Here is a 17,846-nt window from a genome sequence, read left to right as displayed (position 1 = left end):
CCCCAAAAAAAAAAAAAAAAAAAAAAGAATAAGGCTTGATTACAGGGCTGGAATTTTCTTACCCACGCCCTGACTTCCAGGGAGGGGGGTGAGGAGTGGGGTTGGAGAATAGGTTAATCACCAATGGCCAACGGTTTAATCAATCACGCCTATGTAATAAAAATTCCTAAGTGATGAGATTGACAGAACCTTGGGGCTGGTGAACACATCAAGGGGCTAGGAGGGTGGTGAGCCCAGAGGGGACACGGAAGCCCCTCACCCACTCTTCCTCCCATACCTTGCCCTATGCATCTCTTCTATTTGGCTGCTCCTGAGTGTATCCTTTGTAACACACTGGTAATAGTAAGGAAAGTGCTTTCCTGAGTTCTGTGAGCCATTCTAGCACATTATCGAACTTGAGCAGGGCTTCATGGAGACCCCCGATTTATAGCTGGTTGATCAGAAGTGCAGGTGGCAACCTGGGACTTGCAAGGGATGTCTGAAGTAGGGGCAGTTTTGTGGGACTGAGCCCTTAACCTGTGAGGTATGTGCTGACTCCAAGCAGTTAGTGTCAGAACTGAATCGAATTACAGGACACCTAGCTGGTGTCTGAAGAGTTGGAGAATTGGTTGCGGAAAAAAACCCCACAAATTTGGTGTCAGAAGAGTTATGAGTGAAAATAGTACAGAGTTGGTTTATTAGAAATCCCAACACTGTTAGCTGTGGAACCTTGGACAGGTCTCAGTTTACCTTTTTATGTTAAAAGGGTGTAGTGAAATACAAATGATATTGAGAATCTAAAGGCATTTTATAGTTATAAAATACAACAGAATAACCCTAATCTCTACTTCTTGCACCACCATTTTTACTGTTCTTCTGTGTGTGATTGGAAGTGTTCCTATAAGAAATTATGTAAAATGACCAGCTCATGCAATGGAAAGAAGGGACACACACTACTTGGTAGAGAATACTGAGCAAAAGATTGGGGTTGGACAGGGAATGAGGAATCAAGAAAGTCCTGCAGAAATTGGACGTCTAATCAATCTGTCTGCTTGGGACTCAAATAAAGGCAGTGCTATGCAGGAGCTTGCTTGAACCAGCTGGTAAAAAATTAAAGTATATAAACTTACAATTAAATAATCTATATTAAAATGAGAGGCAATCAAAAAGATACATATACCCCAGTGTTCATTGCAGCACTATTTACAATAGCCAGGACATGGAAGCAACCTAAATGTCCATCAACAGATGAATGGATAAAGAAGATGTGGTACATATATACAATGGAATATTACTCAATCATAAAAAAAGAACAAAATAATGCCATTTGCAGTGATGTGGACGGACCTAGAGATTGTCATACTGAGCGAAGTGAGTCAGAGAAAGACAAATATCACATGATATCACTTATATGTGGAATCTAAAAACAAAAAATAGTAATAAATAAACCTATTTGCAAAACAGAAATAGAGTCACAGAGGTAGAAAACAAATTTATGGTTACCAAAGGGGAAGGACAGGGATAAATTGGGAGATTGGGATTGACATATACACACTACTATATATAAAATAGATAACTAATAAGAACCTACTATATAGCACAGGGAACTCTACTCAATACTCTGTAATGACCTATATGGGAATAGAATCTAAAAAAGAGTGGATATATATATGTATAATTGATTCACTCTGCTGTACAGCAGAAACACAACATTGTAAATCAACTACAATAAAAATTAAAAAAAATAAAAGCAGAGGGAATAAATACTTGAAACTCATATTAGCTATGTTCTTCAAGTTATTTGAATCTACTGCACCTCTGTGGTGAGAATACGATATAATGGTTCACCTTTTCTCAACCCCAGGTTGAGCGACATGATGTGAGCTGCTGGAAACTGGCCATGGTAGGAGTATTTACACCACGGAAACAGGCAAATGCTATAAATGAGGGCTTCCCCGACCCGCCTAAAGCCAGTTGCTAAGCATTTACCAGCACACCATTAAAGTGTAGGGGAGTTTTAGACTCAACCGGCAATATGAAATTGGGAGGGGTTTTCTCAGCCTTGGGGTCACAGCAGAACATAGTTTTGAATAACTTGTATTTCTAACTTTATACGTATAGAAGAGATGGTAAAACTGTCTCAAATGAGAATGATATCTAAAAACTTGGATACCTGTTCATTCTAAGAGTATATTCCTTTGAGTTCATCAGAAAAACAAAGTACTCCATAATATAAAAATTATATACAAAATTTAAATCCATGGAAACATTTTTAGGTAATGTTCTATATTGCCCATTACATTATTCTTAATAAAATGGTCTTATAGACTGTTTTAAATAGTCTTATAAACTTATAGACATGATAGTCTTATTAAGGGAAGAATCTACTGATGAACAAAAAAAAAGCATACTTGGCCAAGTTTCCAATTGATTCTCTGTCATTAGCAAATACATTATAAGCTCCGTCACTCTTCCACATTAATCCTACTAAACCTTGGCTGAAAGCAACCAATGCGGGAACTTGGTTCTCATCCTTCTTTGAGAATGTCGTATAGAACTGCAGACCATCTTCAGGATAAAGGAAAATGGCGTAGGTGCTGGAATCAGAGGAGGCCAGAACAGCCTGGAATGTGTTTCTCTGTGAAGATGAGTTAAAATTCAGTTACTCAGGAAAATATCTACAGATCTTAAAATGTGCTCTTCACCAGATCATATCTATAAAATACAGAGATGGCAGTATTTACACCTTATTCTAAAGAAATACTTTTGTAGGACCAAGTATTCCAGGATAATTCCACTTAAATACCTCTAAAGCTATGTCAACATGAAATTTTCTAATTAATCAATGAATACTTTCTGCATAACCGTGACCCTAAGGTTAATGAAAAACTATAGACGGCACCTACAGGTAGTGGCCTAAATCTCATGCAACTTAGCAAATTCTTACCCACAGAATTTGTTTCCACAGCCATTAAACATATTCAACCACATTCATTATTTAGCTGATTGAGCCCAAGCACTGTGCAGTAAGAAAGAAAATGAGCTTTGAGAGAAAACAAATCTGGATCCAAATCCTGCTCTACTCCTCACTGACTGCGTGACCTTGGGCATGTTACCTAACCTCTCTGAACCTCGATCTGTGAATCTGTAAGATGGAGATAAAGCCACCTACCGCATAGAAATGTTAGGAGGACTACGTGAGCTAGCATATGAAGGGCCAGGCACAGAGAAAATATTCCTAATGTTAGTACCTCTCCTACGCACCAGGCATTGTCCTGAGCACTGTGAAGACGAATAAAAGTACGGGATCGCCGCACTTCAGAATTTATAGTCTAGGTGGGAAAATTGACATGTGAACAAAACATTGCCAAACTGGAGGATAGATTCTGTAATGGAGCTGTGTGCAGGCGAAGTGCCCGATGCTGGGAGGAGTGGGGGCAGAGGAGGCGGAAAGAACAAGCAGGAGCTAGACACGTGCAGTGAGGGTCAGGGAGAGGCCATCGCAAGCAAAGTGCACAGCTAGTGCAAGAGACTGTGGGTAAAACAAACAAGCAAAAAGCCTCAGCAGGGAATTGCAAATAATCTGATACAGCTGCTGCAAGAGGGTGCGGAGAAGTAAGAGTGAGGGGAGATTTGGCCCGTGAAGCAGGCAAGAGCTCTGTACAAGGGGCTGGGCAGGTATCACTCAAGTGAAAAGGATGCACACTCGAGAAATTGAAGGCTTTAAACAGTTTTCAAGTACAGCACTCAGGCAGATACAGGTGGCAAAGCAAAACGTGTCAGACAGACTTCTCCAAAGTGTGCTCTATGGGATGCAATGTGTCTTATTTGGGAGGGAAAAGGGTAGGGCCAAAAGGTTTGGGGATGGCTAAATTAAACAAAATTAAGCAGGTTTCTGTACTATAGGACTTTCCAGAGTGAGTCACCATGAGGGAGATAATAGTTTTAGCGCTTCCCAAACTTATATGGTCCGAGGAGTCCTTTTCCTCAAGGAATGTCTGGGGGACCAGTGTTCTGTGGTACACACTTTGAGAACCACCAGCTGGGAATATTCCCCCATTTAAAGGGAGTGCTTTTGGACCTTTCAAGTTGCTCTCTACCCTGTAATGCTATAAAAATTAAACAATGGTGGAGCAAATTTATTTTTGCAAGGAGAAATCAAAGCATGTCCTAAAGAGTCACCTCGGATCTAGAGATGGCTTCTTCAAATATTCCCCCCTTCCTTCAGGGGCAAGTCCAAGCTCTACACACCCTAACACCTTTCCCAACCACTGCATCCACAGAGACTCCCATCCCTGGTTATGACGAAACTTGTTTCCTGAACCACCCACATGGTACAAATGGGTTTTGTCCCCCCAACTAGAGTGTGGGTCTGGTCATTATTTCTTCACATCTCTCGAGACTGCTTTATTAGTTTAACCTATCACTTCATATTAATAAATTCTCTATTTATCTAGAAGCCACCTCCCACTGTCCACCACCCAAAGTAAGAGCAGCTGGGGCTGTAATTTCGCAGCCCTGTTCTTGCCACGTGGCAATCTTCTCAGGAATTGGCTTTCTTTACATCTAATCGTCATTACAGCATAGATTTAAGTAGCCCTGCAGATAAGGTTTTGGAAGTTTCAGACCTGCAATAAACAGCTTAGTAGATTTTGCTTTGGATGTCTGTCCAGCCTTTATCAATCACATGGGCGTGGTGTACATCAGAGTAGCACAAACCAGAAGACCAAAGCGTACAAAGCCAACATATTAGACTATTTGCCCTTGAGCCTGGGTGGGTGCTTACCTTGCCTTCCTGGGCAGGGTCCTTGCTGGGCCCTTGGTAGGGAGCCACGGATTCCCAAGTGACAACCACCACGCTACTGGGCTTGAAAGAGACTTCCGGGAACCCTCTCTGGACACACTCCGCTGCCAGCTGAGTGACAGAGGGAGATAAGTCTTCCCGATAGTAAACCTTCCCAAGGCCATCTGTCGTGTCCAAGTCCGCCAGGAAAGGGGCGACTGCTCCGAAGGTCGGTGGGAATAGCCCAGGATGGGATTCTTTGGCTGGGGGCTCACTCATGGCAATAATGCCATTCGTGGTAATCTGTACAAAACCAAACATCATTAAAAGGAGTGCAGAAACTTACAATCAAAAATTGGGAGCGACCCAAATACCCATCAACAAGAGAACAGGTAAATAAATTCTGGCCATTTCATACAATGGAATACTATAGAGTAATTTCTTAAAATACACAAAACAACATGAGTGAATCTCACAAATATTAAGCCAAGCAAAAGAATCCAGACACAACAACAGTACACAGTATATGATTTCATTTACGTGAGATTCAAGAGGAAAACAGTGTAGTTCCGTTAACTGCAATTAATCTCAAATGTACACAACAGTTGCACTTGTAGAGTACGTAAAGATAAAACTATCTCAGCTCTTTTTTCGTTGAAAAAAGAAAGGAAAGGAAAAAAAAAAAAAGATGTGCAGAAACGACATCTTCTTTAGGGAGACCGAGTTCCCGTTCACAGGATGCTGTCATAGTGTATCAAACATGAGAGTGTGTCAAATACAAAAACACTGGAGAAAGACATGATCCAGAACTGTAAAACTCAGCATTCTTTTCCTAGGGAGGACGGCCTGGTAGAAGGAACAGGGGCAAGAATCACAGGACCTGACTCTGGCATAGTCGGCAGACCTTGGGCGAGGGTCTTAAACTTCGCATCTTAGGCTTCCCACGTGTGTGGTTTGTGGCACACGAAGGACCATTCAAACCTAAGTCATCATCAAAGACTGTGTTCATTTACTCAACAGAGTAATCATTACAAACCAGGGCTGTGCTAAGCACTGTGGGTCCACAAATAAGGAGAACCCAGGCTCTGCCTTCAAGGCTCCCACAATCCAGAAGGACGTGGAGATGGACTTTTACACAAGCAGATGATAAGACAATAAGCAAACAAGTGTCAAGAAGTAAACGTGACGGGCCACGATGGTGGGGTTATTTTGAACAGATGAATGAATTAGATCAGTAGCTAACATTTATTGAATGTTTACCATGTCCCAGACCTCTTATTAACATCTAATCCTCAGAAGAACCCCGTAAAACTAGCTATTACTATTATCCACATTTTGCTGCGGTGGAAAATGAGGTAAGTTCATCAATTTGTCCAAAGTTACCAATCAGAGGCCTTACCGGGATTTGAACCCAAGGAGCCTGACTTCAAAGTCGGCCCTCTTAATCACTACACGTACAGCCTTCTTGAAACCAGTTATCAGTCATCACTTCTTGAAACCAGTTTAGAGCCTATGAAAAGATTTCACTGTTCTTATCCAGCTAAAACCCATATTCCCTGGGAAAATGGGGAAGGGACTACAGCCCCCTGGCAGTGGGCGTGCTTGGGCCTCCTGCAAAGCCATGCTTAGAATGAGGCTTTGAGCCCTTCCCACATCCTTGTTAGCGCACAGTCCACTGGTGACAGGGAACAACACGCCAGTGATCTTTTTACTTCTGGAGTCTATGAATTAAAAACAAAAAAATCCCTAAATCCAATGGGAGCGACTTTGCATATGGCCCTAGTTTGAGCTTCAAGAGGCTACAGATTGGAAGAACACAGCAGCAAAGGGAGTTACAATTGTTCAGGAGTTCATGAGAAGGCCTGTGGGTTTTCCAGGTCACTTACTCATCCTTCCCACGGCCTTATCCTTCAGTCACTTCAGACCTCATTCCTATAGAAAGGGGGACAGCGGCCGACAAGAAGGAAAGGAACTTGAGACCAAACTCTACAACATGCCAAGAACCAGGTAAAAAGCTTCGATGTGTTGGAGCCAATTTGGGCCCCGAGAAGGGGAAAGAACAGGTTTGAGAGTTAAGTGTGGACCTAGCAAGATCCTTCCTTTTTACCAAGTGTCACTGTCTGTTAACTGCTCAGGTGACATATTTTCCATCATCACCTGGCACCAGCAGTGAGTTTCTAGAATGCACGGACGGGCCGCAGAGAAGGGAGTCAGGGAAGGAGCCTCGTCCAGCTGGTCTCCTGCCCGCTTCGCCTCCACCCCATCCAAACATCTCCCAGCACAAACATCCTGATTGGGTTGCCGTGTGGGAGCGTGGGAAACGGCTCACTTTCTCAAGCCACCAGAAGTTGGCAGTTACCAGTTGCCAGTGAGAAGTGATCACATGGAAGCCACATACAGACACTTGGTTTTAAAAAGCTGTTTTCCAGTGAAATTTAAATCAGGCCAACAATTTTGAAAATGTTCCCGGTGCCTTACATTATTGAGAAACTGGGCGCAGGAATTTCTATTTTCACAAGGAATGCTTTAGGAATTGAGTTTTTAGACAAGAAGCATGATGCCCTGCCTGCAAATGCTTTGGACAAAGACCAGATAACCCTCATTAGTATTAGTAGGAAAATTATTTTTCAGGCAGTTTTATGGCACATTCAACTCACTTGTCTATGATAACGAAGAAAGATGTCATATACAGAACACCCGGAAGTTTCATTTGATTCCTAAACTTCTTAGTAAACGTTTTCAGTTTTTTGCTTTTTTCCAAATGTAACAATTAATGGCCAACTTGATGAACGATATTCCTTTACATTTGGGTGCCAGGCTTATTTCACAAATCTGTCCAGCTCATGATACTCCTACTGGCCTGGTTCCTTTTCTCCGTCTTGTTCAAGTCAAGCAATTCAATAGAAGGGCAGGCGCACAAAGGGAAGGGCCTAAAAGGCACTTAGGAGGTCCGGAGGACAGACCTGGGTACCACTGAGACAGGCTAGGACCTGGGACCCTCTACCGGGGGGCTTGCACTTGGACCTGGACAGACGTCTCCTCCAGCAACAGAATACAAAGGAACTATAGGGGACTAAAAATAACTGTGTGCATGCGCAGTTGGGACAAATTATGAACAATACGATACAAAAAGGCCACAAACCAATCGCCACTTCTGAGGTCCCTGGAGCAAAAGCAGGGTATTGCACATGCCCCCTGCACACAGCACCACCAAGGGGGTGGGCAGGACACCTAAGCCAGCCCTCAGGCCCGACCCACCAATCCGCTCCCACCCTCACCCCATTTAAGGGACCAGCTCACCGCGGTCCGCCTCTGAGAACAAGCAAGGGCGCCTGTTTCTTGTTTTTACCCCTCAAGGGGCAGCACAAGTCCCAGTAAAGCCTTGCCTGAGTTTCTTGTCTGGCTTCTTATCAATTTCTATTGATTAAAGAATCCAAGGACCGGGCTTCCCTGGTGGCGCAGTGGTTGAGAGTCCGCCTGCCGATGCAGGAGACACAGGTTCGTGCCCCGGTCTGGGAGGATCCCACATGCCGCGGAGTGGCTGGGCCCGTGAGCCATGGCCGCTGAGCCTGCGTGTCCGGAGCCTGTGCTCCGCAACGGGAGAGGCCACAGCAGTGAGAGGCCCGCGTACCGCAAAAAAAAAAAAAAAAAGAATCGAAAGACCCAGGTCGGTAACACCATCTCCAAAGGGACTAGACGGGGGACCACAGAAAGAGTCACGCAGCCGCCTGTCCAGCTGCCGAGGGCTGTCGCCATAACAGCTGTTCACCCAGTTGCTTAAGCCAGGAAACCTGGCAGGCGGCCTTGATTCCTTGCTCTTTCTCATCCCATGTCCTGTGTGTCCAGCCTCCAAAGTATACGGCACTTTCTCCATCCCTGCGACCACCAGCACCCCTCTTCCCCACCTCCTGCACCCATATAACGGGCTCTTTCTCGCCTCTTCCAGGGCTCAACTGAAGTAACACCTTCTAAGGGAGCCTCCTCCATCCATCCAGTGCAGGCTCCGCTGGCTGGCCCCTCCTCCTCCCTTCCCTCACGCCTGGCCCCCATTTATATCTCCGCCTCCTATTTGTGTCCTTCCGGGCACAGACCACAGATTGTAGGGATCTCACTGACTCATCTGCCAGCTCTGGCCGCTCTCCCCACCGCCACAGTACATCCCTTGTGGTCCAGGACCAGGTCCGTCTTGGTCTGTGCCATAGCTACAGAGCTTATCCCCTGCCTGGCACACGTAAGCTCCCTCCCTTCCCGACTACCTCCAGGAAGTGCAGAGGCTCGGAGGTCCATAGGGATAAAGCCTCCCACCAAGACTGTTTTTTTGTGTTTTTTTTGCGGTACGCGGACCTCTCACCGTCTTGGCCTCTCCCGTTGCGGAGCACAGGCTCCGGACACTCAGGCTCAGCGGCCATGGCTCACGGGCCCAGCCGCTCCGCGGCATGTGGGATCTTCCCTGCCCGGGGCACGAACCTGTGGGGACTCTCAACCACTGCGCCACCAGGGAAGCCCCCAAGGCTGTTTGAGAAATACTGCCCAGTGAGCTTCGAGAAGGGCCACAGCATTATGTGTCCGCGGTTCTTCCGCTGGAGTGCGACACGATTTACTAAAACACTTTGCATAAATGTGAACCGATAACTCAAGTCTGAGCAAGTCTCTAGATCTAACTACCACTTTGCAGGAAATACAGGGGACAGAAGCACACTCAGAGGATAGCATAGGGATGTGACCAGCAACATCCAGAATATGGGACATCCCGAAGGACAAATACCCAGTTTCTTTAATAAATGCATGGAAAAAGGGTGAGGGGAAACTGTAGATTTCAGAAGTCGTGAGGTACCTATCTACTGGACGTGATGTGTGGTCTTCGCCTGGATCCTGATTGAAACCAGTCAACTGAAAGGCCAAATAAAATATTTTATGAACCTATGTGATATTGGATGACATTAAGGAAATACTGTTAACTTTTTAGGTGTGATCATGATTTTGCAGGGTTTCTTTTTGTTTCTGTTTTTATTTTTGGCTGTGTTGGGTCTTCGCTGACGTGCACAGCCTTTCTCTAGCTGCCGCGAGCGGGGTCTCCTCTTCGCTGCGGTGCGCGGGCTCTAGGCACGCGGGCTTCAGTAGTTGTGGCACGTGGGCTCAGTAGTTATGGCACAGGGGCTTCGTTGCTCCACGGCATGTGGGATCTTCCCGGACCAGGGCTCGAACCCATATCCCCTGCATTGGTAGGCATATTCTTAACCACTGCACCACCAGGGAAGTCCCCGTTTTGTTTTTAAAAAGTCACTTTTTTAGAGGTACATTCTGAAATATTTACAGTGAAATAAAACGTTTGGGATTTGTTTAAAAACAATTCAGTTTAGGTAAGAGGGGAGAATATTAAGAATAGGTGGGGATATAGGTTAAACTAGACACACCATAAATGGATACATGCTGAAGCTGAGTGATTCATGAGAGTGCATCATAATATTCTATTTGTGCATATGTTTAAAATTTTCAAAATGAACTTTAAAAAATAGATAATGAAGTGATAAATCTAAAGTTTAAAGTTTCTAAAGAAAGGCAGTTAACTTTTATAGCTAAGCCCACATGAATGCTCTCTGCGAGGAGGAGGGCCCACGTTCATTGTCTGAATTCCTCCTTCCCCAGACTTCCCCAGGTCCACCCCTTCCCTCACAACCCCTGCCTCTCCTCTACCAGAGATTTTCAGGAATGTCTGTTGCACTGGGCGCGCTAGATTGTGTTAATGAGTAGAAGGTGCTGATGAAAGCAGGTTTAGTAATTAACATGAACCAAAAGTTGCAGACGCTTGAGGCACCAGGTGCAGGGCCCGGATTCCAGAAAGAAACAATTATTAAACATAAGTATTATACAGCAGTCAGTCACCAGTATTATTTTCTGTTCACCACTTTGTGCCAGCTAAAAAATTACGTGGATTATAGGACCAGGTTTTAGTTTTGATATGAATGTTGGTGAGGAAAAGTCTAGAATAGAAATAGATGTGCTGGAGTTTTTTTTTTTTAATTGCTTACACTTCTCCAAACTCACCATGGTGTTTCACCTACTTAACACTGTGTGGTTTTGCATTTATGGTCCCCTCGGCCTCGAAGACCCTCGCTCAGCTACTGTCCATGGCAAAGTCCCAATTCTCCCTGTGAAGCCCTCCTGCCCTCCCCAAGCAGGGTTTAGCACCAGCTCCTTTACATCTGCACCTCTCTCTATCTTTGGGCCATTTACAGGCCCAAAATGGAGTCGCTTATGCTAAGCCCCACATCACCAAACTGAGACTTGATTATAGTTTCCACTCTATACAGAATCTTAAACCGGTCAATCAGAAACCACCTGATCAGCACTAGTGAGGTCATCTGCTGGGTAGACCCCTCCCCTCCCCTAAAGAAAAGTAACTTTTGGGCTTCCCTGGTGGCGCAGTGGTTGAGTCCTCCTGCCGATACAGGGGACACGGGTTCATGCCCCGGTCCAGGAAGATCCCACATGCCACGGAGCGGCTGGGCCTGTGATCCATGGCCACTGAGCCTGCGCTCCGCAACGGGAGAGGCCACAACAGTGAGAGGCCCGCATACCGCAAAAAAAAAAGTAACTTTGCAGTACTAGGACCTGCTGTTTTTGGCCAGATAACTTCCCTGTTCCCACTCCCTCCTGCCTGTAAGTCTTTCATTTTGCATAGCTCCTCGGAGCTCCTTTCTATCTGCTAGATTGGATGCTGCCCGATTCGAATCGATTTTTGCTCAAATAAAAGATTAAAAATGTTAATATGCCCCAGTTTATCTTTTAACAGTTCACAATTACCACCTTGGAGTCCTGACTCAGGAGCCCTGAGTCCCAGTGGCACCAGCACATTCCTTGCTGTGAATTATGTAATAGGGAAGAACAAATCTAACTCTATATTGGATCTGTTTCTTTTATTTTAACCTTGAAGCAACTATACTCCAATAAAGATCTATTATTAAACAAAACAAAAAAAGAATGTTGCCTGTAGCCTTAAGTATACAAGACAGCCCATTCTCAAGGCTTTGAACTTTAAAGGTATAACACTTCTCCATTCATACAGAGATAAAAAGTTGCAGAACAGAGAATAACATTTGTCCTGTTGGAGGTTTATAGGAACATTGTCACCAGATCTACACGGACAGCTGCAAGAACAAAGGATTCTGGCACCAAGAAGTGGGCACCAACCAACCACACCCCCTTGCCTTTTGGTATAAAAGAAGCCTGAACCCTAACTCAGGGAAGATGGTTCTTTGGGACACTAGTCCCCCATCTTCTCAGTCTGCTGGCTTTCCAAATAAAGTCACTATTCCTTGTCCCAACACCTCTCTCGATTTATTGGCCTGTCATTCAGCGAGCAGTATGAGCTTGGACTTGGTAACTATAACATGGCAAAACTCTTGTGAAATTTTTTTTTTTTTGGCCACACTGCACGGCTTGCAGGGTCTTAGTTTCCGAACCAGAGAGCAAACCCACACCCCCTGCAATGGAAGCCCGGAGTCCTAACCACTGCACCGCCAAGGAAGTCCCAAAACTCCTGTGAATTGAATGCATTCCTGAGAAAGTCTGTGTGTATTAATGAGGGCTAAAGTAATAATGATGATGATGATGATGATGTTATATTATTGTCTTAAGGTAACTCTAAACAAATATTGCCTCGCTGAGGTTTTTGGTAGCGTAATAATACATTGATTCTTTATTGAAAAACAGCTACATCCAGCACACTGACCAACGTAAATACTGCCCTGAATCTTGCTGACAGTTCATACTGAGAAAAAGAAGTTCCTTCAGCAAAGTTAATGTTCAGCTCAGCGTGTTACTAGCGCAACTTAACAGCCCTGTACAGAACACACCTATTCACTCACCCCAAGGAACACACCAAACAGGCTCTTCATCCAGCTGCACCATCAATTACATCACAAAACGCCCCTGGGTGAAAATGCAAGCCTCACAGGGCTAACAGTTGGAGCCACTTACTTACAATTGTTTCAACTCAGCTGACAGTAAGAAGAGGCGGGACAGAGCACTAACTCATGATGAGGAAGTGGCCCCCATTTAAAAAAAAAGCACTTCCGATCTCCTGTGCATCTTTAAAGTGAACTCACAGGCAAATGAAGCCCTGGAGAAAGTCTAAATGCAGATACTCCATACATTAAAATTATGTGTTAGATTCCTTATGTTCAAGCAAACGCTGAGGAAGTGAAACAACAGCCATCTTTTTTGACTTCAGTGAGCCTGGTAGCAGGCCCCAGGGCAGAATGCTTTTCCCCTGCAACCCTGAGGGGAAAGCCTTCTTTCAAACAGATGTGGTTAAGAATACTTGAGGTAGGCACAAATAAGAAACAAATGGGCTCCTTTTAGAAATGCAAAGAGCAGTACTGGGAAGACAATGAAATTGCTTGCAGTTGCAAAAGCAAACTCCATGGGTGGGAAGAAGCAGGAACCTAAGGTAAAATATTTTAGGCCAAAGAAGGAAAGGGAAGCAAACACTTACTGCTAGGTTTGAGGCCCTTTACTAAAGCTGTTTGCATTTTTTTTAATTTAATACAACCACCCCTCTTTTCACGTGTATGAAACAGACAAGGAAATGACAAGAGACTTAATTTAGCTTCATGACACACAGCCAGCAAGTGATGGGACCAAGATTTGAACCCACATCTGGCCGAGTCCATTACCAGTACTCTTTCTGTTATACTCAGCCACCTAGTTTAGAGAAATGGGGAGCAAAAGTCCTGGAAGTTGCAAAGCTTCATGGGATGGCTCCACGGATAGAGACTGGGCAGCTAGAAAAACCTAGAAAATGAAAAGGGCCTAAGGAAAGAAAAACTTGAGAAAGAAGTCCCTGAAATAGCCTGAACTAATGATACCATCAAAGTGGAGGTTAACTGATTCCAGCCTAGAGCCCAGAGGGGACCTGGGGCCTGCCCCACTTGAGGGGTACTTGACAGTTTACAAAGCATTTTTACTCCAGGTATTGTAGTGAACCTAGTAAAGCATGCATTAATATCATCTTCATTCTTCATTTGAGAAAAAAATGAGTTTCCGTTTATAGGACTTGCCTAAGATCATACACCAGAAGTGCCAGAACGAAACTCTTGAGTCTAAATTGCAAATATTTTCTATTAACTCCACAGAGCCAGAGAAATGACTCTGGCTTGAATTAGAAATAGAAACAAAAGGATTAGCAGATAAAAACAAGGGGCAACCTGGTAGTAATAGTTAAAAGATGAGTCAGTGTTTTAAACTTAATCCAGTTAATGTCTAATGAGAGACTCAGGATAAATTACCCATCTCTTCTGCAGGAAATTTCTACCTGAGATTATCTGCCAACATTTAAAAATGGTGGGAAGTCTTTAAATTTTAAATTCTAGTGTGTCTATCAAAGAAGAGGTAGGGCTTCCCTGGTGGCGCAGTGGTTGAGAGTCCACCTGCCGATGCAGGGGACACGAGTTCGTGCCCCGGTCCGGGAAGATCCCACATGCCGCCGAGCGGCTGGGCCCGTGAGCCATGGCCGCTGAGCTTGCGCGTCCGGAGCCTATGCTCCGCAACTGGAGAGGCCACAACAGTGAGAGGCCCGCGTACCACAAAAAAAAAAAAAAAAAAAAAGAAGAGGCAGAAGTGTCCTTCAGCATTCCAGAACAGGAGGTGATCAGGAAAGGCAAGAGAAGGGCCTTGTCCAAACCCTCAGTCTCTGGGTAAAAGTGTGCCCCTCCTTAACACCTTGGATAGAGATATCAGATACCTGTACTGACTAGGGCACCAGGACTCCCTGAACTTGGATTATACCAATCCCTTAATTTCAACACCAGTCCCTTAATTGGAACGTCAGAAATTAGAGGGAAAGAATTAAGCACTTATCTGCCTTTCCAGAACAAACAATGTCAGTGTAATCCAAAAGCCCCAGTTGATGAGGGAAAGCTCTTCTTTACAGGAGTATGCCAGCTAATAAATGTAGAAAGAATGCTAGAAACAAACAAGTAAACAACAAGACAAAATAAGACACAATTTGGCAACCGTTAATTTAATAATTGATTCAGGCAAAGATCATCAATGGTTGCTACAGACATTAAGTGAAAGGTTGGTGGGCAAGGGGACAGCTGCATAAGGCCAAACAAAGTATCACCCCATAGCTTGCTCTCTGCTTACAAGGGGAAAAATGTAACACGACAGACATGATCTAGCTGTCATCACCTTAACATGAGCAGCTAGCAGAGCAACAACCAGACATCACTTGCCTCCTGATATTATACACTATGACATATATGGCTTCATTCATGAAGTATTCTTGTTAAATAATGTTTAACCTATTCAACAATAAAAATACAGATAACCCAATTTAAAAATAAGCAAAGGATGTGAACATATATTTCTCCAAAGAAGATATGCAAATAGCCAATAAGCATGGAAAGATGCTCAACATCATTATCATCAGGGAAATGTGAATCAAAACCACAATGAGATACCCCTTCACACCCACCAGGATGGCTAAAATCAAAAAGTCAGATAATGACAGGTGTTGATGATGACATGGAGAAACTGAAACACTCATACATTGCTGGTGGGAATGTAAAATGGTGCAGCCCCTTTGAAAAACGATTTGGTAGTTCCTCAAAATGTTAAACATAGAGTTACCATATGACCTCGCAATTCCACTCCTAGGTATATACCCAAGAGACCTGAAAGCTGATGTGCACACGAAAACTGGGACACGGACATTCATAGCAGCATTATTCATAATAGCCAGAAAGGAGAAACAACCTGAATATCCATGAACTTATGGAAGGAAAAATAAAACCATGGAATATTATTCAGTCATAGAAGAACTAGGAACTGCTAAGTACTGCAGAGTGGAGGAGGCTTGAAAATGTTATGCTCAGTGAAAGAAGCCAGTCACAAAAGGTCACATGTTGTACGATTCTATTTACGTGAAACGTCCAGAGCAGACAAGTCCATAGAGACAGACAGTAGATTAGTGGTTTCCAGGGACGGGGGCAGTGGGGAGGTGGGGGAGATGGGGAATGACTGCTGAAGGGTACTGGGCTTGTTTGGGGGGTGAGCAATATATTCTGGAGTTAGACAGTGGTGATGGTTGCACAAGTCCCTGGGTATACAAAAAACATTGAACTGTACACTTTAAAGGGGTGAATTTTAGGGTAGGTAAATTATATCTCATAACACTGTTATTTAGAAAATCAAGGAGGTGTAGAAAACAAGGGGGAATGTGTACATACATATGTTTGTACATTTGAGACGCTCTCTGTAAAGAAATAAAAAATTCATGAATAGTGATTGTCTCTGGGGAGAGAAAGATGGGCCTGGAGGCCAGGGTAGGAAGGAAACTTCCCTTGACACTGTTTTTACAAGTTTTGTTAACCATTTGCATTGTCTTACTATTCCCCAAATTAATTTAAAAGTAAAATTCTATGTGTTTTCTAAAGAAAACAATGTTTAACCTGAATATTTTCAAAATTACCAGTTTTCAGAAAATACAGAGATGGAATAACAGGCTAGACTACATTACAAAGAAACAGTCAAATGCAGAAGGTGGGACCTTCTACAGGACATTAAGTTGTGACTCTTAAGTAAAGTGAGAAATAAAAAGGGGGAGCGTATTGGTCAAAATTAAAAGAGACTAGCGACTTCCCTGGTGGTGCAGTGGATAAGACTCTGTGCTCCCAATGCAGGGGGCCTGGGTTCTATCCCTGGTCGGGAAACTAGATCCCACATGCATGGCGCAACTAAGAGTTGGCATGCTGCAACTAAGGAGCCCACATGCTACAACTAAGGAGCCGATGAGCCGCAACTAAGGAGGCCCAGTGCAACCAAATAAATAAATAAAATAAAAAATTAAAAGAGACTAAAGAGCCAAATGTAATGCTTGTCATCCTTTGGGCCCCAGTCTGAATGAGTCTAGCTATAAAGGACAGCTTTGGGGATATTGGAGTGATTTGATATGTACTGGGCATAAACTGATAACAGGAAATTATTATTGATTTTGTTTAGTTTGATAATAGTATGCTGGTTAGGTAGGGAAATGCTGTTACTGTCTTAGGAATGCATAGTAAAATACTTAGTGATGAAATATCATGATGACTGTAACTTATTGTTACTCTGGATACATGAGTAAAGAGAAATTAAACAAATTGGGAAAATGCTAACAACAGTTACCTTTATGTAATGTGCCTATTGGGTGTTCATGATACTAATTTTTCCCCTTTTGTGTGTCTGTGTGAAAACATTTCTAATTAAAAATTAAAGGGACTTCCCTGGTTGTCCAGTGGTTAAGACTCCACACTTCCACTGCAGGGGGCACGGGTGCGATCCCGGGTTGAGGAATTAAGATCCCACATGCAGCACGGCCAAAAAAAAATTTAAGAAAAAAATTTACCTGAGGACAAAGCACTTAAGAAACCTGCTCCTTAAGGGATAAGAACCAACTTTTTTCACAAGCAATGCAATGGTGAGTGATGTGATGCAGTGTGAGTTCCGTGAGAGCAGGGATCATGTGTGATATCACTCATGGTGTGATGTAGCCTCGCACACCTGGCCTCAAAGTCTGTACATTACAGTGCTGATGAGAGACTGTCAAATGAATAAATGAATGAAGGAGGGGAAGAAGTCGGTATCCAAGGTGGCATAGTATAAAGACCGCAGAACTAGGGGTGGGAAGATCTGAGTTCAAGGTCTACCTCGACCCGAGCTGAGTATTTTGACAAGGCCCTTAGCTGCATGTGTCAGTGTTCTTCTCTCTAATACGGGGCTCATCCTCACCTGCCTGAGCGACCTCACAGAGCTCCTGCGTGTCTCAGATGAGATAACACATGAGCAAGCCTCATTGCACTCACCTGCAAATAGCTCTAGAACCCACAACCCGTGTCCACACACCACCGCCACCCTCCCCTGGACCCTGGCAACAGGTCTCTAGCTGTGGAATTCACTCTTCCTCCTCCACACCTCCCCTAAAAGTCCTTTACCCACAGGCAGCATCATTTTTTAAAAACTTTTTATAATTAGACTACTTTTTTTTTTTTTGCGGTACGCGGGCCTCTCCCTGTTGTGGCCTCCCCCCTTGCGGGGCCCA

The 17,846-nt window shown here is 44.0% G+C and overlaps 1 protein-coding gene across 1 annotated transcript in view; it reads right to left on the bottom strand.

Moving 5' to 3' along the window:
- Window positions 1-17,846, bottom strand: part of NID1 (nidogen 1) — a 94,801-nt gene that overhangs the window by 67,260 nt on the left and 9,695 nt on the right. Inside the window, 2 exon segments of the mRNA XM_007452942.1 lie at window positions 2,391-2,617; window positions 4,766-5,065. Coding sequence (XP_007453004.1) covers window positions 2,391-2,617; window positions 4,766-5,065 — 527 coding nt within the window.

This window comes from Lipotes vexillifer, unplaced genomic scaffold, assembly GCF_000442215.2.
Source record: "Lipotes vexillifer unplaced genomic scaffold, Lipotes_vexillifer_v1.1 scaffold1088, whole genome shotgun sequence".
Lineage (NCBI taxonomy): Eukaryota > Metazoa > Chordata > Mammalia > Artiodactyla > Lipotidae > Lipotes > Lipotes vexillifer.
Note: the sequence above shows the minus strand (reverse complement) of the source record. Positions and strands in the feature narration are given on the sequence as shown.